Raw genomic sequence first — 21,795 nt, 5'->3', positions numbered from 1 at the left:
ATCTGTTCTTAGATGGTGTGAAAGAAGGTCACTACAACTGAATCTCTGAGTATTCAAATGGTTTCTCTTTTGTCTGCATTCTTCAGTGCAGTTGAAGGCTGGAACTCACATAGAATCTCTTTCCACACTCTAAGCTTTAAAAAGTTTCTCCCTTAGTGTGGGTTTTCTGATGCTTTTGAAGACTGGAACTTACACTGAATCTCATTCCACACTCTGAGCATTCAAAAGTCATCTTCCCTGTGTGGGTTCTTTGATGCCTTTGAAGATTGCCACTGTTACTAAATCTCTTTCCACACTCTAAGCATTCAAAAGGTTTCTCCCCTGTGTGGGTTCTCTGATGCTGCTGAAGACTGGAATTCACACTGAATCTCTTTCCACACTTTGAGCATTCAAAAGGTTTCTCCCCTGTGTGGGTTCTCTGATGCAGCTGAAGACTGGAACTCACACTGAATCTCTTTCCACACTTTGAGCATTCAAATGGTTTCTCCCCTGTGTGGGTTCTCTTATGCAGTAGAAGACCAACATTTGCACTGAATCTCTTTCCACACTCTGAACATTCAAAAGGTTTCTCCCCAGTGTGGGTTCTCTGATGCTGCTGAAGAGTGCCACTCCAACTGAATCTCTTTCCACACTCTGAGCATTCAAAAGGTTTCTCCCCAGTGTGGGTTCTCTGATGCTGCTGAAGAGTTCCACTGCAACTGAATCTCTTTCCGCACTCTGAGCATGCAAAAGGTTTCTCCCCTGTGTGAGTTCTCTGATGCTGGTGAAGGCTGGAATTCTCACTGAATCTCTTTCCACACTGCAAGCATTCAAACGGTTTCTCCCCTGTGTGCGTTCTTAGATGCTTTTGAAGACTGGAATTCAAACTGAAACTCTTTCCACACTCTGAGCATTCAAACGGTTTCTCCCCTGTGTGGGTTCTCTTATGCTGTTGAAGACCAGCATTTGCAATGAATCTCTTTCCACACTCTGAGCATTCAAACGGTTTCTCACCTGTGTGGGTTCTTTGATGATACTGAAGCCTGGAATTCAAACTGAATCTCTTCCCACATTCTGAGCATTCAAAAGGTTTTTCCCCTGTGTGGGTTGTTAGATGCTTTTGGAGACTGTCACACTGACTGAATCTCTTTCCACACTCTGAGCATTCAAAAGGTTTCTCCCCTGTGTGGGTTCTCTTATGCTTTTGAAGATAGCCACTGCGGCTGAATCTCTTTCCACACTCTGCGCATTCAAAAGGTTTCTCCTCAGTGTGGGTTCTCCGATGCTGCTGAAGAGTGGCACTCAAACTGAATCTCTTTCCACACTCGGAGCATTCAAAAGGTTTCTCCCCTGTGTGGGTTCTTTGATGCTGCTGAAGCCTGCCACATCGACTGAATGTCTTGCCGCACTCTGAGCATTCAAAAGGTTTCTCCCCTGTGTGGGTTCGTTCATGCTTTTGAAGACTGCCACTCACACTGAACTTCTTTCCACACTCTGAGCATTCGAATGGTTTCTCCCCTGTGTGGGTTCTCTGATGATACTGAAGACTGGAATTCGCACTAAATCTCTTTCCACACTCTGAGCAGTCAAAAGGTTTCTCTCCTGTGTGGGTTCTCTTATGCTGCTGAAGGCCACCATTTGCACTGAATCTCTTTCCGCACTCTGAGCATTCAAATGGTTTCTCCCCTGTGTGGGTTCTTTGATGATACTGAAGATAGCCACACTGACTGAATGACTTTCCGCACTCTGAGCATTCAAAAGGTTTCTCCCCTGTGTGGGTTCTTAGGTGCTTTTGAAGAGTGTATTTCAGACTGAATCTTTTTCCACACTCTGAACATTCAAAAGGTTTCTCCCCTGTGTGGGTTACTTGATGCACTTGAAGATTGCCACTGCCATTAAATCTCTTTCCACACTCTAAGCATTCAAATGGTTTCTCCCCTGTGTGGGTTCTTTGATGATACTGAAGACCGCCACACTGACTGAATCTCTTTCCACACTCTGAGCATTCAAATGGTTTCTCCCCTGTGTGGGTTCTTAGATGCTTTTGAAGACTGGAACTCACACTGAATGTCTTTCCACACTCTGAGCATTGAAAAGTCTTCTTACCTGTGTGGATTCTTTGGTGCTTTTGTAGACCGGAATTCTTACTGAAGTTCTTTCTGCACTCTGAGAATTCAACGTGTTTCAGTACTGTGTGTATTCTTTGGTGTACTAAAAGCTGTGTTCTGTATCTGAAGTACTTTCCACAACAACGGCATTTATGTGCCTTCCTTTGACCGCAGAATGTCATTCCATTCTCTGAACAGATGAACAGTTTCATTCCTGAAAGAGTCCGTTGGTGATGGCTGCAGACAGGGATTTCACGGAACCGGCTTCCTTGGCGATGAATGGTCTTAACCCCCCTTTTCAGTGTATGGTTTCCTTCCTGCCTCTGTGGTTCATCTCTGTTCTCGAAGTTTCCTTCAGCCTGTTCAATCTTGGCTTTTTCCAGTGAGAACCCGTGAAGTTCCCCAACTGACTCCTCAACATCTCCTGCTGGAATAGAGAGGGAAGTTGAATCATAACTCATGCAAGGAGCCAAGGCACCTACCACAAACTCCTAATTCATGACTACGCATTTTTGACTCCTGAACTGTCTGTCTGCCTTTCCTGGCCAACCTCCTATAGAGGTTTTTCTACATTCTGACCATCTCTGCCTGCCCCCCCCCCCCCAAATAAACTCCCTAAATGTACTTGAAGGGAAAAGGTGGCAAAGATATTTTCCTCTGTGCTTCACATTTGCCTTGCCATGAAGGTCCTTTGGCCTGCAGTTTGGCCCTATTTTCCTTGTGTTCCCAATAAGGTAAGTAGACCCTCCAGAAGGAGAGCCACATAAACACAACAGGATTTAAAGGGGGACTGTATATTTTAAAAAGCTATCATGAAGGTGGAATGCCAGCAGGGGGGTGGGGGCTTTCCAGTGTTTTGCACTGAGTGTCACATGTATGACTATCTGCCCGCAGGACAGAAGTCTTGGGTGTGTGCTCGATGCAAGGAGCTCCTGGTCCTCAGGGAACGAGTTCGTACCCTTGAGGCCGAGGTGGCGGACCTGCAGAAGCAGAGGCAGTCAGTTAGGCACTCGGAAAAGTCTCTTGGGGACGTGTTAGATGAGCCCCACTCTGAACATGGCAGCCCCGTTACTGACAGGGAGCATGAGGGTCGAGAGGGAACAGGGCACCGTGCTGAGGACAAGGGGAAGGCGCCCTCAGAAGGGACCTCTTCTTCAGTTGGTGAGCGGGAATCCTTTCGCGCCAAGGAACCATCCCTGGGCAGGGAGGGAAGGGGGGTCTTGATATTTGGTGATTCGATCCTTAGGCAAGTAGATAGCTGGGTGGCAAAACTTTGTACTGACAGTATGGTGAATTGCCTGCCTGGTGCGAAGGTAGCGGATATTACACGTGTTGTAGATAGGCTGATAGACAGTGCTGGGGAGGAGCCAGTGGTCGTGGTGCATGTTGGCACCAACGATATGAGGAAATGCAGTCGTGAGGTCCTGGAGGAAAAATTTAGGTGGCTAGGCGCCACCTAAATTAGGCAGGACCTCCAAGGTAGGCTTCTCAGAAGTGCTACCTGTTCCACGTGCAGGGCTGGAGAGACAGGCACAAATTAGAAGTCTCAGTGTGTGGATGGGACGATGGTGTAGGGAGGAAGGGTTTAAGTTTGTTAGGCACTGGGATGCTTTCTGGAACAAGCGGTGGCTGTGTACGTCAGAGAGGGTATACAGTCCAGTAAGATTGAGGTCAGAGAATTAGATTCCCTTCTAGAAATCCTTTCGGTGGAAACAGAGAGCCCAAAAGGAAATTTAACTATGGGAGGTCGTTATCGCTCACCAAATCAAAAGATAGAGGACGATTATAACATGTTGGAAGGATTAAAGATAGTGGCTAAACGTAAAAACTGTATCATAATAGGTGATTTTAACTACCCGCAGATTGATTGGGTCAATATGTGTTCTCGTCAAGAGAAAGAGACTGATTTTCTAGACCTCATTCCCCTCATAAAAAACTTACTCAGCACGGTGTCGGAGGGGAAAATTTTCACCAAGTTAGACTTACAAGAGGCTTATTTTTGAGTACGCAGAAAAGAGGGGGACGAATGGAAAACAGCGTTTAACACGCGTATGGGACAATTTAAGCGGTGGAAAGCTAGACCAAGTGAGATTAATAAAAGGGAACACAGGCTGTGGTAAATCAAATTCAAGATTGTGATCAGGCATGCAAAAAGGGACCATGAGGAGGATATTGCAAAAAACATAAAGACCAACAATAAAAATTTCTTCTTATTAGAAGCAGGAAACCAGCCAGGGAGGCAGTGGAGCCCTTGGATGACCAAGGGGTAAAAGGATTACTGAAGGAGGATAGGGAAATGGCTGAGAAGCTGAATGCATTTTTTGCCTCTGTCTTCACTGTGGAAGATGAGAAGTGTTTGCCCACTGAAGAACTGCTAATTTTGGAAGGGGTGTTGAAAGACCTGAGTCAGATTGAGGTGACAAGAGAGGAGGTCCTACAAATTAAAACTAATAAGTCACCAGGTATGGATGGCATACATTCAAGAGTTCTGAAAGAACTCAAAGGTGAACTAGTGCATCCCCTGACAAAAATATATAATCTTTCATTGAAATCTGCCTCTGTTCCTGAGGACTGGAAGGTAGCAAATGTCATCCCCATCTTTAAAAAGGGTTCTAGTGGAGATCCGGGAAATTACAGGCCAGTCAGTCTGACTTCAATACCGGGAAAGTTGGTAGAAACCATTATCAAGGACAGAATGAGTGGGCACATTGATGAACACAAGTTATTGAGGAAGTCTCAGCATGGGTTCTGTAAGGGACGATCTTGCCTCACTAACCTGTTACAGTTCTTTAGATAGATAGATAGATAGATAGATAGATAGATAGATAGATAGATAGATAGATAGATAGATAGATAGATAGATAGATAGATAGATTGATTTATTGTCATTGTTCTCCACAAAAAGAGAGCAACGAAATGAGGTGCTCTTCCACAAACATACCAACACATCAAACACACATATTCATATTCATACCATTTAAATACATCTAAAACCATTTAAACCATTAAAACTATTTAAACCTTTTAAATACATCTAAAACAGATAAACATTCATAAAACCATTAAAACCATTAAAACCATTTAAATACATCTAAAACAGATAATCCTTCATGACCCTGCATTTAACCTAACCACAGCACTTGGATAGAAACTGTCCTTAAATCTGTTTGTCCTAGCCTTCAACACTCTATATCGTCTACCTGACGGTAAGATCTCAAATAGCAAATGGCCCAGATGTGAAGGGTCCCTTAGGATCATTTGTATCTTCCTTTTACATCCCATATTATACAGATCCACCAATGAGGGGAGAGAACATCCACAAATCTTCTGTGCTCTCACCATCACTCTTTGGAGCACCCTTCTCTCTGCTTCCGTGCAGCTCCCAAACCACGCGCAGAGGCAATAAGATAAAATGCTCTCAATGGAACTACGATAAAAGGCAACCAGCAGACTCCCTGACAGTTGTGGTGATCTTAAGAGTCTTAAGTAGTATAGTCGTTGCTGGGCCTTTTTCTCTAGAGCTAAAGTATTTGCCCCCCATGTTAGATCTTGTTTCATGGTAATTCCCAGAAACTTCCATTCTGTCACCTGTTCTACCATAACACCATCAATAAACAACGGCTGGATGTCCAAACTACTCTTCCTGTAATCCACTATAATTTCCTTCGTCTTATTTATATTAAAAATAAGATTATTTACTTTACACCAAAGGGACAGCTGTTGAACTTCCCTCCTATACGCAGACTCATCATCTTCAGAGGTGAGCCCTACCAACGTTGTATCATCTGCATACTTAATGATTTTGTTACTCAGACTACTAGAACCACAATCAGACGTGTAAATAGTGAAAAGAAGTGGACTCAAGACACATCCCTGAGGGGTGCCAGTATTTAAGATCTTCACGGAGGAAATATATCCATCCATTTTTTGAGGGGGTGAACAAACATGTGGACAAAGGGGACCCAATAGATGTTGTTTACCTTGACTTCCAGAAAGCTTTTGATAAAGTTCCTCATCAAAGACTCCTTAGTAAGCTCGAGAGTCATGGAGTAAAAGCACAAGTCCTCTTGTGGATCAAAAACTGGCTAATTAATAGGAAACAGAGAGTGAGTATAAATGTGCAGTCTTCGCAGTGGAGGACAGTAAGCAGTGGGGTGCCGCAGGGCTCAGTACTGGGTCCCATGCTCTTTAACTTGTTCATAAATGATTTAGAGTTGGGAGTGAGCAGTGAAGTGGCCAAGTTTGCAGATGACACTAAATTGTTCAGGGTGGTAAGAACCAGAGAGGATTGTGAGGAACTCCAAAGGGACCTGTTGAGGCTGGGTGAGTGGGCGTCAACTGGGCAGATGAGGTTCAATGTGGCCAAGGGCAAAGTAATCCACATTTGGGCCAAAAATCCCAGCAGCAAATACAAGTTGATAGGGTGTGAAGTGGCATAGACTGACCAAGAGAGAGATCTTGGGGTCGTTGTAGATAACTCACTGAAAATGTCAAGACTGTGTGCTATTGCAATAAAAAAAGGCCAACGCCATGCTGGGAATTATAAGGAAGGGAATTTTAAACAAATCAGCCAGTATTATAATGCCCTTGTATAAATCGATGGTGCAGTCTCATTTGGAATACTGTGTACAATTCTGGTCACCACACCTCAAAAACGATATTGGAAAAAGTGCAGAAAAGGATTGGAACACTTTCCCTATGAAGAAAGGTTAAAACGCTTGGGGCTCTTTAGCTTGGAGAAACGTTCACTGCGGGGTGACACGATAGAGGATTACAAGATTATACATTGGATGGAGAAAATAGAGAAAGAAGTACTTTTCTCCCTTTCTCACAATGCAAGAACCTGCGGGCATTTAATGAAATTGCTGAGCAGTCGGGTTAGAACGGATAAAAGGAAGTACTTCTTCACCCAAAGCGTGATTAACATGTGGAATTCACTCCCACAGGACGTGGTGGCAGCTAAAAGCTTAGCCACCTTCAAGAGGAGTTTGGATAAAAATATGGAGCAGAGGTCCATCAGTGGCTAGTAGCCACAGGATATTATTGGAACTGTCTGGGGCAGTGATGCTCTGTATTTTTGGTGCTTTGGGGGGGGGCAAAGTGGAAGGGCTTCTAGCCCCACTTGTGAACCTCCTTTTTTTTTTTTGGCTACTGTGTGACACAGAGTGTTGGACTGGATGGGCCATTGGTCTGATCCAACATGATGGGGTGTGAACTGGCAGAGACTGACCAAGAGAGAGATCTTGGGGTCGTGGTAGATAACTCACTGAGAATGTCAAGTCAGTGTCCAATTGCAATAAAAAAGGCCAATGCTATGCTGGGAATTATTAGGAAGGGAATTGAAAACAAATCAGCCAGTATCATAATGCCCCTGTATAAATCGATGGTGCGGTCTCATTTGGAGTACTGTGTGCAGTTCTGGTCGCCGTACCTCAAAAAGTATATTATAGCATTGGAGAAAGTCCAGAAAAGGGCAACTAGAATGATTAAAGGGCTGGAGCACTCTCCCTCTGAAGAAAGGGAAACGCTTGGGACGCTTTAGCTTGGAGAAACGTCGACTGAGGGGTGACATGATAGAGGTTTACAAGATAATGCATGGGATGGAGAAAGCAGAGAAAGAAGTACTTTTCTCCCTTTCTCACAATACAAGAACTCGTGGGCATTCGATGAAATTGTTGAGCAGACAGGTTAAAACGGATAAAAGGAAGTACTTCTTCACCCAAAGGGTAATTAACATGTGGAATTCACTGCCACAGGAGGTGGTGGCGGCCACAAGTATAGCCACCTTCAAGAGGGGTTTAGATAAAAATATGGAGCAGAGGTCCATCAGTGGCTATTAGCCACAGTGTGTGTGTATATATAAAAATTTTTGCCACTGTGTGACACAGAGTGTTGGGCTGGATGGGCCACTGGCCTGATCCAACATGGCTTCTCTTATGTTCTTACGTTCTTTGTCTGTCTCCACCTGAGGTCACTGCACCCACCCTGCGTCTCCTGCTGGCCACGACATTGACCACAGTGGCCCCTGGACCAGCCCGGTGTGTCGGCTGATCTCAGAGCCCACTCAGCTCCTGGAGTCCTCCAGAGGGGGGGAGTACAGGACCAAGCCTCACAAGGACCTATCGCTTTTCCATATTTTGATTCACACATCATCACAACGACAGCAATTCGCACCTTTGAAAGATCCTTACCCAGAGAGGCCACATTCCCATAGTTCTCCAGCATGACTTCCCTGTAGAGACCTCTTTGGTCTGGATCCAGCAGGGCCCACTCAGCCTCGGTGAAAAACACAGCCACCTCCTCGAAGGAAAAAGGACCCTGAAAGAAAAAGCAGGTTTCCTCATCAGAGACTGTCCCAGTCAAGACTGTACTCTGGACAGGGGCATTCTGGGGTGGTGCAGGATGGAGAGCTTGCCAGGGGGGTAAAGAGAGCGGCCTTCAGAGCCCCTCTCGCTCAGACACATGAGCAGCAACTGCAGGAGCAAAAGCCCCCCTGAGGAAGAGGGGGGGAACTCAGGCGGTCCCCCGCTCATCTCCCCTACCTGGACTGCAGGGGCAGCAGCCGTTTCCACTCCTCCACAAAGACTCAGCACCGTCTCTTCACTGCCTGTGAGGGAGAGAATGTTGGAATAAAGGGTGTTAGCAGAGACTTCATATTTTCTTTGCTTGTTCGAATCCTGCTTCATGCACCCCTGTGCCCAAGGCTGTGAAACCTTGCCCTGGGTATACTTTAAAAAATGTGTAACCATTTTGAGTAAACTTGAGGGAGAGGTAAGGAGAAGCCTCAGGGAGGGGTGGGGTATAATCACTGCCAACACATTTGCAGTTTGATGTAGTGGTTAAGTGTGCAGACCCTTATCTGGGAGAACCCGGTTTGATTCCCCACTCCTCCACTTGCAGTTGCTGGAATGGTCTTGGGTCAGCCATAGCTCTTGCAGAGTTGTCCTTGAAATGGCAGCTGCTGTCAGAGCTTTCTCAGCCCTACCCACCTCACAAGGTGTTTGTTGTAGGGGGGTAAGGTAAAACGGAGATTGTAAGCCGCTCTGAGACTCAGACTGAAGGGTGGGGTATAAATCCAGTATCTTCTTCTTCTTTTTCCTTCTTCAACCCTTGGGGCTTATCCTGTGAACTCCAGAGCTCAAAACTGACAGCATGTTGGGTCTATCAGACCAAAGGCCCAGGAATGCCGTTCTCTGGGTGCCTGGGCCCTCCAATGTGCCTTTGTGTTTAGGCTTCCGGGTGAAGTGGAGGGGGGGGGGCGCGGTTGGGAGAAATAAGGTCAAAGCTCCGTCACAATCACATCTGTTCAAAACCCCCAAAATGATCTTAACATAAGAACATAAGAACATAAGAGAAGCCATGTTAGATCAGGCCAATGGCCCATCCAGTCCAACCTTCTGTGTCACACAGCGGCCAAATATATATATATATATATACATACACACACACACTGTGGCTAATAGCCACTGATGGACCTTTGCTCCATATTTTTATCTAACCCCTTCTTGAAGGTGGCTATGCTTGTGGACGCCACCACCTCCTTAACACATCTGAATCTAGAGGGTAATATTTAGGGGTTTCTTGAGTGTCTGCTGACCCTCTGATGTCATGTCTGAATGTTCAACGGGGTGAGACGTCACATCTACCCCTTGCCCTGCCCCCAAAGCTCCCAGGGGCGAGAGGTCAACTTTTCTTTTTTAAGCTGCCTTAAATCCCTCTAATGGAAGATACGTTATATGGGAATATTTCAGTTAACCTGAGGAATTCACTGCTTCAGGAAGAGGCGGTGGCTACAAGCACAGACAGCTTCAAGAGGGGACGGGATAAACATATGAAGCAGAGGTCCATGAGTCCCCTTCAGCTACTAGGTGCAAATGGAACCTTGCGTGGCATGCAAAAGTATTTCCTTTTTCTCCTGTCCTGAACCTTTGTCATGATCGGAGGCCTAGTGCGGCCTAGAGGACAGGGGGAAGCCTGCCTAGGAGTTGAAGACTGCGACTGGCAATTATCACCCTGTTTCTCTATCCTTGTGTTACCCCAGTATATTTCATGCTGTATTCCTAGACCTGTATGTGTGATTGTATGATTTTATACCCTTGTATGTCTGTCTTTATTTTATAATAAAACCCCTAATTATTAGACAACATCTCCTCATTACTGGGTGACTTCCAAAGGAGACATCTTCTGTATACCTAGATCCTGATCTCGCTGAGAGCCTAGTTGCCCACCAAACTCATTCCCCAAACCTCTCTTGAGGGCAATTTGGCTTACATTAGAGGGAGCTGCCCAGAGGGGGAAGGAAAGCACGAAAGGCCTGGCTGGAAAGGAAGGTTCTTCTCTCTGCTGAGGCTGGAATGGAGGAGGCTGCAGCTGCAGGGAAATCCCTCATCCAGGGAGGAGGAGTGAATTGGTTTGACTTACAGAAGGGGACTTGTCTCTCGTCACGCTAGGGCTTTTCTTGTTTGTTTTGTACCAATATTTACTGCTTTTTCCCATTCACTGTTGCACTAAAAGTCTTTACCACCCACCGATTGTTTGAGCACTATAAATAAACTGTTGTTGTTGTTAGGTTGCCTGAGTCCTCATTTCTGCTTGTTCATGGCTAAAAGGTTTTGATTGAAGGAAGATTCAGGGGATGGGGGGGGTACTCTGGACTCCCCAGAAAGGCCCTGACCAGAGCGGTGGCAGCCTGTAGAAGGCCCTTCCTGGTCCCCTGCTGAGTCACAACTTTCTATCCAACAACTTCACAATGGGCCCAGATCTGGGCACAAGGCACCCTTACCGTGTGAGAGGGCCTCTTGGGCATGCTCCTGGGCCTGCGCCTTCTGCTCTTCCTCCAAGGGAGACCCTTCCTCCTCAGAGACCTCCGCTTCCATCTTCACAGATGGTCCCCACCTCTGGAACAGCAGGAAGAGAGACAGGGAAGAGCAGGGAGCCTAAAGACCAAGGAAGCAAAACATGCTCCATTCCCCATCCCTGCATCCATCAACAGAGCTGCAAGAATCAGGGATCTGGTTTTCTATCAACCCTGGGGAAGTGCCTGAAGGGATGCGTATAAGGTGAAAGATCACAGCTTGCATGGTCTCCATGAAGCTCCCTCACCTGTTGTGCCTGCCTCTTCTCCTCTGCCTGGCTCAGGAGGAAACCTTCGGCCAGGGCCACCGCCTGGGAACTGGTCTCCGGCCCACATCCTCTGACCCAGCCCTGCATTTCCTGGGGCAGGAGAGTCAGGAACTGCTCCAGGATCACCAGGTCCACGATCTGCTTCTTGGTGTGCCTCTCTGGCTCCAGCCACTGGCTGCAAAGTCCATGGAGCTGGCTGCAAACCTCTCGGGGCCCATCAGCCTCATCGTAGCGGAACTGCCGGAAACGCTGGAGATATTCCTCTGAGATCGCTGTGACCTGATAACAGACTTCCGGCTCAGGGCTTTCCCAGAATCCAACACCACTCCCAGCTAGGGTAGGTTTGGGGCCTTTGCTTTCTCTCTTGCCCGTTTCAGGTCCTTCTGGGTCCTGCTCTTCCATCTCCTTTCCCTTCTCTTGGGTTACTTCCAGCTGTGGAAAAAATGCTTTTATTCACTTGGCTATGAAGAGGGAGAGGGGAATATATCAAAAAAGCAGAAAGGAACCTAAAGAAGATGGAGCTACATCCCCGACCCTGGTCAAGACACACCCAGGACTGCCGTCCTCGATCAGAAGGAAAGTCCTTCTCGTGGTTTGCAAATCAGGATTCATGTCATTAACTATCGTAGACATCTCCTGGGGAGGCCCAAAGTCTCCGGGTACTGATGGCAAACACCCTGAAGTTTCGAAAGGATGTGAGATAGTTGATCTATGAACCTGTGTATGTAACCTATTTTAAAAGGGATCCAGAGGGGAACCAGGAAATTACAGGCCGGTCATCCAAATTTCTGTCCTGGGCATTTTAGCAGAATCTGTAATCAAAGACAGAATTAATTGTCAGACACACGGAAGGACAAAGCCTGCTGAGGGAAAACCAGCGCGGCTTCTGCACGGGGAAGTCCTGCCACAACAGACAGTGGACAAAGAGGAATTTTGCTTCCTCCCCCAACTAGAAATTGAAGGCATCCAATATACCCCATGGGAGGTAAGTTCAGGACACAGAGAGCAATTAAAATGTGGAATTTGCCACCAGAGGGTGTAGTCATGGCCACCACAGGAATAAACAGCTTTCAAAGAGACCAGATAAATTCATGGAGGGCATATATATCAATGGCTGCTAACTGTGGTGACTGAGGGGAACCTTCACATTTAGAGGCAGTCAACCTCTGGATCCCAGAGCAAGGAGAAGCATCAGGGGAAGGCCTTGGCCTCCACGCCCTCTTGCTTGTTGTCCAGAGGAACTGACTGGCTATTGTGGGAGACAGGAGGCTGGGCTAGATGGACCCTCCCTGGTCTGGTCCAGCAGGGCTCTTCTGATGTTCTTCTCAGGGGAAGGCCTCGGCCTCTCTGCCCTGTTGTTGGCCCTCCAGAGGAACTGGTTGGCCCCTGTGGGAGACGGGAGGCTGGACTAGATGGGCTCTTGGTCCGATCCAGCAGGGCTCTGCTCATGTTCTTTCTACAGGGTCCTGTTGCTGAGGCCATGATCCTCATAGCGATGTGTTCCCAGTGCCCTTTGTCCCTCCCTGCCTTCTGGATGTGGGCAGCTGATATCTGGGCGCATGGCTCTCCGCCTGTCCTGGGGAGGGGGGGCAACAGCCTTGTGCTGTGACTCATGGGCATTGGTGGCATTTCTGAACTAGGCTTTCTGCACATTGGCAACAGATTTTATTTAATTCCCTCTCCTCTGCTGAGGGGCCATGAATACCCAGTAGAAGCCCTGCCCCAAAACTGGCATTGTGTCAGGGTCCTACGATGGGGCTGTGATTGATTCTCATTCAGGCAGAAGTTAGAGAGCCAGTTTGGTGTAGTGGTGAAGTGTGCGGACTCTTATCTGGGAGAACCGGATTTGATTCCCCACTCCTCCACTTGCAGCTGCTGGAATGGCCTTGGGTCAGCACTACCTCTCGCAGGACTTATCCTTGAAAGGGCAGCTGCTGTGTGAGCCCTCTCAGCCCCACCCACCTCAGAGGGTGTCTGTTGTGGGGGGAAAAGATACAGAAGATTGTAAGCCACTCTGAACCTCTGAAAAGGGTGGGGTATAAATCTGTAGTTTTCTATGCCCCCTCACGTCCACACACCCCACATGCAATCATCTTTTTCACTTGCAGACCAAATTAAGGATCTTCCCCTCCCCCCTCAAGGAGTAAAATTACAAGCAACAGAACTCCAATTTCATACTTCAGTTTTCTCCCTTGCACTTAAAGACACCGTATTCCCCCCCCCCCCCCCAAGTTACATAGCAGAGCAAAACTGATGCCTAATGGAGTTGCCAGCCTCCAGGTGGGCAGTGAAAGGAACAAATACTGTGATGTGCTGGCTAACAATGTTTAATAAAACCATTTTAAAACCTTTGTAAGTTATCTTTTTATACTTCATATTATAACAGAGGTCCATTCTCACATTCTAATATTACAAGAAAAGCCCTATGAGCACCCGGATGTAGGCTCATTTCGTCAATGGCCATCTAAAAGGACAGCTTGCTTCTGATAAAAAACATTGCAGAGAGCTGTAGGCCAGCAAACTCCAGAAGGCTTGGGCATCTGGTTAAAAGAATAAGTTGGGACTGGCTTAAGCTCCAAATATAAATATATGCACCTAAGTGTCATTGAGTGGTAAGTTTTTTAACAATCATATAAAATCTGAAGAATTATCTATTTCCATTCAGCCTTGGTTTATTATTTCGGTTTATTCCAGGATGAGAGAACTTGAGGTAGGAGATCTTGCAGAAGAGCGTTTACATTGGCCTGTTACAAGACGCTGGTAACCCTGGAAGGATTTTAGGAAGAATTACTCCTGAGGAAGTCCATTGATGAAAGAAGCCTACATCCGGGCGCTCATAGGGCTTTTCTTGTAATATTGTAATGTGAGAATGGACCTCTGCTATAATATGAAGTAAAAAAGATAACTTACAAAGGTTTTTAAATGGTTTTACTAAACATTGTTAGCCAGCACATCACAGTATTTGTTTCTTTCATTAACTGTGATCCCTGTTTGCTGATTATCTTGATTAGCCTCCAGGTGGTGCCTGGAGATCTCCCAGGAGTATAACTGATCATTAGAATTGATTTTGGGCTGTGTCAACAAAAGTAGTCTCCAGATCACGTGAGAAATGTAAAGTTCTGCATTCAGGTAGGAAAAACCAAATGCATCATTATAGGATGGGGGAGACTTGTCTTGGCAGTAGTATGTGTGAAAAGGATCTAGGGGTCTTTGTGGACCATTCACGGAACATGAGTCAGCAGTGTGGTGCAGTAGCTGAAAAGGCAAATGCAATTTTGGGCTATATCCAGAGGAGTGTAGTGTACACTCAGATCACGTGAAGTGATGGAATCACTTTGCTCTGCTCTGGTAAGACCTCACCTGGAGTCTTGTGTGCAGTTTTGGGCACCACAGTTTAATAAGGCTGAAGGAGGTGGGAATATTCAGCCTGGAGAGAGGACTGTGAGGTGATATGATCTGGCAACAATCCTGATTCTGTGATTTAGGGAGACCGTGAGAAGGAGGGCAGGAAGGGCTGCATCAGTGCCTAGTTCTTGTGGCCCCTTCTTACACACCCAGGGAAATGCTGAGGGGCACTTTGGGGTCAGTCAGAAATTTTTCTCTAGGCCAGATTGGCAAGGGATCCTGCTTTTTGTGGGTTTTTTGGGCATCTTCTGGGCCTGGAGCAGGGGTCAGTGGGTGTGTGTTGGGGGGGGGGGGAGGCAGTTGTGAGTTTCCTGCATTGTGCAGGGGGTTGGACTAGATGACCCTGGAGGTCCCTTCCAGCTCCATGATCCTGAGGACGGAGATCAGGTCAGCCCCCCCCCCCCCCAAACATGCCTGTGGGGGCTCTATGGCTCCCCCCTCCCCCCCATTGCCTGGGGATTTCCCACTGCAGACTTGACAACCTGAGAGCAGCAGCTGTTCTGTGCAGAACTGAAATGACCAGCGATTGGACGCCAGATCCATTTGCTGAATTCAGTCTTGCACTTTAAAGACACTGAGTACTCCCGCTCCCCCACCCCCCAAGAAATCTCATGCCCAGAGCACAAGTGATGCTAACAGCCGCTTCCCTCTCTTCTTGCAAGATCTAATCCCTGATTCTCTCCTCCCCTCCCCAAATCCTGCAGGACTTACTTGCAAGGAGACCTTCCCTGGGTCCGGCTGCTGCAAGGAGCCTTTTCCCTGCTTCTCTGCGGACCCGAAGCTCTTCCTCTCTCGTGCAATTCAGGAACTCCTCCCCCCACCCCAGAGCCTTCCTGCCTCCCCCCCCCCTTGCTCGGCCTCTCTTGCAAAAGCGGCTCTGTGCCTTTAACCCTTGCAGGGCTGGAGCAAAGCAGCAGACAAGCGCACCTTGCAGATCTCCCTCGCAGGGCTGGACACAGAGGAAGACTCCGGGTTCCTGCTCCCAGACCCAGCCGGGTTGGTCGGGCTGCAGCCAGCGATGCCCTCTGCGGCTCAGTGGGACGACTCAGGAGTAGGAGGAAGCGTCAGATCCATCACTTTCTCCCCCCGCCCCCCCAGTGGCGGACTGGGTCTAGAAATCTTGGTTGCCAGGAGACAAAGGGGGCCCAGTCACAATTTTAAGGCTATCGTTTAATTTTTATAAGAAATAAATAATATTTTCCAAAATACAGAAGTGGAAAAAAGGTACAATTAAAACTTTTGCAAAATAAATGTGTGTATATATATATATATATATATATATATATATATATATATATATATATATATATATATATATATATATATATATATATATATATATATATATATATATATATATATATATATATATATATATATATATATATATTAATTACAGTGTGCATCTACTGTACATGTTCTTGGCAGCATACTGTCGGTATGAAATGTGAATCCAGATTGCATTTTCTCCAGGGGAGCTGATCTCTGCCAGCTGGAGATCAGGTGTAAAAGCGGGAGATCCCCAGGCCCCACCTGGAGGCTGGCAACCCTACATACAACATCAATTTTAGTTGCATTACAGTAATAATACTGGAACGTCTATTATATTTTCAAGCTACTAAAAGGTTATTAAAACGTTTAACGTACTGCTTATATTTAAGGGGCCCACTTCATCAGGGGCCCTCTTGCCATCGGGCAAGCAGACACCCCGGCCAGTCCCCCACTGCTCCCCCCACAGAGAGGATGTACCAGAACTGGGAACAGGGATTGCCAATAGACTATACATGATTGCCAATAGAGAATGCACGCTTGCCCATAGGAAGGCCAGACTGGCAAAGGATCCTGGTTTTTGTGGGGTTTGGGGCCATCTTTTGGGTCTGGAGGAGGGGTCAGGATGTGTGTGTTCGCGGGGGGAGGGGAGGCAGTTGTGAGTTTCCTGCATTGTGCTGGGGGTTGGACTAGATGACCCTGGAGGTCCCTTCCAGCTCTATGATCCTGAGTGCGGAGATCAGGCCACCCCCCCCCCCCAAAACATGCCTGTGGGGGCTCTATGGCATTAGACTCCACTGAGCTCCCCCTCCCCCCCATTGCCTGGGGATTTCCCACTGCAGACTTGACAACCTGAGAGCAGCAGCTGTTTTGTGCATAACTGAAATGACCAGCGACTGGACACCAGATCCATTTGCTGAATTCATCCTTGCACTTTAAAGACCCTGATTATTCCCGCTCCCCCCCACAAGAAATCTCATGCCCAGAGCACAAGTGATGCTAACAGCCGCTTCCCTCTCTTCTTGCAAGATCGAACCCCTGATTCTCCCCTCCCCTCCCCAAATCCTGCAGGACTTACTTGCAAGGAGACCTTCCCTGGGTCCGGCTGCTGCAAGGAGCCTTTTGCCTGCTTCTCTGCGGACCCGAAGCTCTTCCTCTCTCGTGCAATTCAGGAACTTCTCCCCCCACCCCAGCCGAAGAGCCTTCCTCCCCCCCCCCCCCCGGCCTCTCTTGCAAAGCAGCTCTGTGCCTTTCACCCTTGCAGGGCTGGAGCAAAGCAGCAGACAAGCGCTCCTTGCAGATCTCCCTCGCAAGGCTGGACGCTGTCAGCGCAGGGTTCATCGAAATTCCAGAATAATAGAACTCTTTCTTTATGAAATAAGTTTCTTTATTAGAAATACAATGTCTCTGCAGTTGAAGAGCTTTGAGAGTGATAACATACATTGAATAGCTTGGGGCATATATGGGAGTACATCAAAGGGGGCTTTAAATCATTCTCAAAACAAAGTTACTTTTCTCTCACTGAGGTACGAGCTTCACACGTCTGTTATCTATCTTCCTGAGCCATTCGTTCTCCTCCCTTTGGCCAGTGGCCTTGGGGGCCTGGGAAATGGCATCCTTGTCTCTCTCTGTTCTGCCAGCCGTTTATTGCTCTTGGTGCCCAGGGCTCCCCTCCCTTCCTCCCCCCCCCCACATGTCTAACATTCTACAAAGGTGCAATGGGGTTAGTCTTTAAACAAACAAACAATATAGGCAACATGGTTAGTATCAATAGCAGGCAATTGAACACAAGCTGAAGATGCCCCCCCCCCCCGCCGGGTTCCTGCTCCAGACCCAGCCGGGTTGGTCGGGCTGCAGCCAGCGATCCCCTCTGCGGCTCAGTGGGACGACTCAGGAGTAGGAGGAAGCGTCAGATCCATCACTTTCTCCCTCCCCCCCAGTGGCGGACTGGGTCTAAAAATCTTGGTTGCCAGGAGACAAAGGGGGCCCAGTCACAATTTTAAGGCTATCGTTTAATTTTTATAAGAAATAAATAAAATTTTCCAAAATACAGAAATGTAAAAAAGGAACAATTAAAACTTGCGAAATCAATGTATATATATATTCAGTAATTACAGTGTGCATCTACTGTACATGTTATTGGCAGCATACTGTCGATATGAAATGTAAATCCAGACTGCCTTTTCTCCAGGGGAGCTGAGCTCTGCCAGCTGGAGATCAGGTGTAAAAGCGGGAGATCCCCAGGCCCCACCTGGAGGCTGGCAGCCCTACATGCAACGTCAGTTTTAGTTGCATTGCAGTAAGAATACTGGAGCGTCTATTATATTTTCAAGCTGCTAAAAGGTCATTAAAATTTTTAACGTACTGCCTATAGTTTAAGGGGGCCTATAGTTGCATTACAGTAATAATACTGGAACGTCTATTATATTTTCAAGCTACTAAAAGGTTATTAAAACGTTTAACGTACTGCTTATATTTAAGGGGCCCACTTCATCAGGGGCCCTCTTGCCATCGGGCAAGCAGACACCCCGGCCAGTCCCCCACTGCTCCCCCCACAGAGAGGATGTACTAAAACTGGGAACAGGGATTGCCAATAGACTATACATGATTGCCAATAGAGAATGCACGCTTGCCCATAGGAAGGCCAGACTGGCAAAGGATCCTGGTTTTTGTGGGGTTTTGGGCCATCTTTTGGGTCTGGAGGAGGGGTCAGGATGTGTGTGTTCGCGGGGGGAGGGGAGGCAGTTGTGAGTTTCCTGCATTGTGCTGGGGGTTGGACTAGATGACCCTGGAGGTCCCTTCCAGCTCTATGATCCTGAGGACGGAGTTCAGGTCAGCCCCCCCCCCCAAAACATGCCTGTGGGGGTTCTATGGCATTAGACTCCACTGAGCTCCCCCCTCCCCGCAATTGCCTGGGGATTTCCCACTGCAGACTTGACAACCTGAGAGCAGCAGCTGTTTTGTGCAGAATTGAAATGACCAGCGATTGGACGCCAGATCCATTTGTTGAATTCAAACTTGCACTTTAAAGACCCTGATTATTCCCGCTCCCCCCCCACAAGAAATCTCATGCCCAGAGCACAAGTGATGCTAACAGCCGCTTCCCTCTTCCTGCAAGATCTAATCCCTGATTCTCCCCTCCCCAAATGCTGCAGGACTTACTTGCAAGGAGACCTTCCCTGGGTCCGGCTGCTGCAAGGAGCCTTTTCCCTGCTTCTCTGCGGACGCGAAGCTCTTCCTCTCTTGTGCAATTCAGGAACTTCTCCCCCCCACCCCCCCAGCCGCAGAGCCTTCCTTCCTCCCCCCCCCCCCTTGCTCGGCCTCTCTTGCAAAAGCGGCTCTGTGCCTTTAACCCTTGCAGGGCTGGAGCAAAGCAGCAGAGAAGCGCACCTTGCAGATCTCCCTTGCAGGGCTGGACGCTGTCAGCGCAGGGTTCATCGAAATTCCAGAATAACAGAACTCTTTCTTTATGAAATAAGTTTCTTTATTAGAAATACAATGTCTCTGCAGTTGAAGAGCTTTGAGAGTGATAACATACATTGAATAGCTTGGGGCATATATGGGAGTACATCAAAGGGAGGCCTTAAATCATTCTCAAAACAAAGTTACTTCTCTCTCACTGAGGTACGAGCTTCACACGTCTGTCATCTATCTTCCTGAGCCATTCGTTCTCCTCCCTTTGGCCAGTGGCCTTGGGGGCCTGGGAAATGGCATCGTTGTCTCTCTCTGTTCTGCCAGCCGTTTATTGCTCTTGGCGCCCAGGGCTCCCCTCCCTTCCTCCCCCCCCCCCACATGTCTAACATTCTACAAAGGTGCAATGGGGTTAGTCTTTAAACAAACAAACAAACAATATAGGCAACATGGTTAGTATCAATAGCAGGCAATTGAACACAAGCTGACAGACGCAGATGAAGATGCCCCCCCCCCCCCCCCGCCGGGTTCCTGCTCCAGACCCAGCCGGGTTGGTCGGGCTGCAGCCAGCGATGCCCTCTGCAGCTCAGTGGGACGACTCGGGAATAAGAGGAAGCATCAGATCCATCACTTTCTCCCCCCCCCCCCCCAGTGGCGGACTGGGTCTAAAAATCTTGGTTGCCAGGAGACAAAGGGGGCCCAGTCACAATTTTAAGGCTATCGTTTAATTTTTATAAGAAATAAATAAAATTTTCCAAAATACAGAAATGTAAAAAAGGAACAATTAAAACTTGCGAAATCAATGTATATATATATTCAGTAATTACAGTGTGCATCTACTGTACATGTTATTGGCAGCATACTGTCGATATGAAATGTAAATCCAGACTGCCTTTTCTCCAGGGGAGCTGAGCTCTGCCAGCTGGAGATCAGGTGTAAAAGCGGGAGATCCCCAGGCCCCACCTGGGGGCTGGCAGCCCTACATGCAACGTCAGTTTTAGTTGCATTGCAGTAAGAATACTGGAGCGTCTATTATATTTTCAAGCTGCTAAAAGGTCATTACAATTTTTAACGTACTGCCTATAGTTTGAGGGGGCCCACTTCATCAGGGGCTCACTTGCCATGGGGCAAGCAGACACCCCGGCCAGCCCCCCACTGCTCTCCCCACAGAGAAGATGTACTAAAACTGGGAACAGGGATTGCCAATAGACTATACATGATGGCCAATAGAGAATCCATGATTGCCCATAGAGAGTAATGAAGACCACACTGTCCCTTAGGAAATAATGGAGCCCATGGTTTCCCATGGACAATTAGGCCTATCCTACGGATAGTGATTGCCTATATAGACAATAAACTAGGCTGGGAATGAATCTGTAGGCCTCTCTGTAGCCTGAACCAAAGATCTTGTCACACACAGCAAGAGCAAGGAACTGGTTTTCTTGAGAGACACCTACCTAAACTTCAGGTGGACGTAGGGTTGCCAAGTCCAATTCCAGAAATATCTGGGGACTTTAGGGGTGGAGCCAGGAGACTTTGGGGGTGGAGCCAGGAGCAAGGGTGTGACACGCACAATTGAACTCCAAAGGGAGTTCTGTCCATCACAATTAAAGGGACCTCACAACTTTTTAAATGCCTTCCTTCCTTCCTTCCCTCCACCCTCCCCTTCTCTGATTTCTTTCCCCCCAGCAAGCTGGGGACACATTTTACTGACCTCAGAAGGATGGAAGGCTGAGTCAACCTGGAACCGGCTACCTGAACCAGCTTCCGCTGGGATCGAACTCAGGTTGTGAGCAGAGGGCCCCAGCTGCAGTACTGCAGCTTTACTGTGTGGTCCCCTTTAAATGTGATGGCCAGAACTCTTGTGCTTGCCACACCCTTGCTCCTGGCTCCACCCCCAAAGTCTCCTGGCTCCACCCTCAAAGTTCCCAGATATTTCTTGAGTGGGATCTGGTGTGGGAGGGGGAAGCCTTGTGTTTCTTTACTGCTGCTGAATTCAGCAAGGAGGGGCAGACCTGTGGAATGGGGCAGAGAGAGAGGGAGGACCAAGGGTGCCTTTTGAGGAAGGAGAGGGAGGCTAAGGAGATCGGGGGGGGGGGGGCAGCGGAGATGCCTGGGCTCCTGCAGAATGGAAAGGGAGCTCAGAATTCAAAGTCTGGCACAACATCCTTTCTGCAGCCCAGGGAGGGAGTGGATGCGCCTGCCAAGTGCATGCGGGGGGGGGGGGGGGCTCTTCTTTTCTAGATCCTTGACTTGGATCTAATCTGCTGTCCAGTCTTGCTGGATCTAATCTACTTGGAATAATCTGCTGTCCAGTTGCTTGATTCTCACCCGGTGTCCCTATTTTGCTGCAAGTTGCTGCCCAGAGAGCCAAGGGGGAAGGCTGAGAATCCTGAGAGGCTCCAGTTTTGCTTTTTTTAAAATTGTTGCTGATGTTTTCTGCCTCAGGTGAATTCTCCCCCTCTGAGGGCATAGCTTCCTCCTTCTTTTGATCGCTCAT

At 47.8% G+C, this 21,795-nt stretch overlaps 1 protein-coding gene across 1 annotated transcript; it reads right to left on the bottom strand.

The window, feature by feature from the left end:
* Positions 1-148: 148 nt before the first annotated feature.
* Positions 149-21,795, bottom strand: LOC132571367 (zinc finger protein 420-like; the record flags this gene model as incomplete). Its single annotated transcript, XM_060238167.1, has 6 exons — positions 21,627-21,795; positions 11,745-11,887; positions 10,870-10,984; positions 8,681-8,694; positions 8,279-8,405; positions 149-2,514 (listed from the first exon to the last, which is right to left on the bottom strand). Coding segments are annotated over exons 1-6 (2,934 nt in total), but the record flags the coding sequence as incomplete, so codon positions are not given.

The sequence above is a fragment of the Heteronotia binoei genome, chromosome 5, assembly GCF_032191835.1.
Source record: "Heteronotia binoei isolate CCM8104 ecotype False Entrance Well chromosome 5, APGP_CSIRO_Hbin_v1, whole genome shotgun sequence".
Taxonomy (NCBI): Eukaryota; Metazoa; Chordata; class Lepidosauria; order Squamata; family Gekkonidae; genus Heteronotia; species Heteronotia binoei.
The sequence above is the reverse complement of the archived record's forward strand: the minus strand, read 5'-3'. Positions and strand labels throughout refer to the sequence as shown.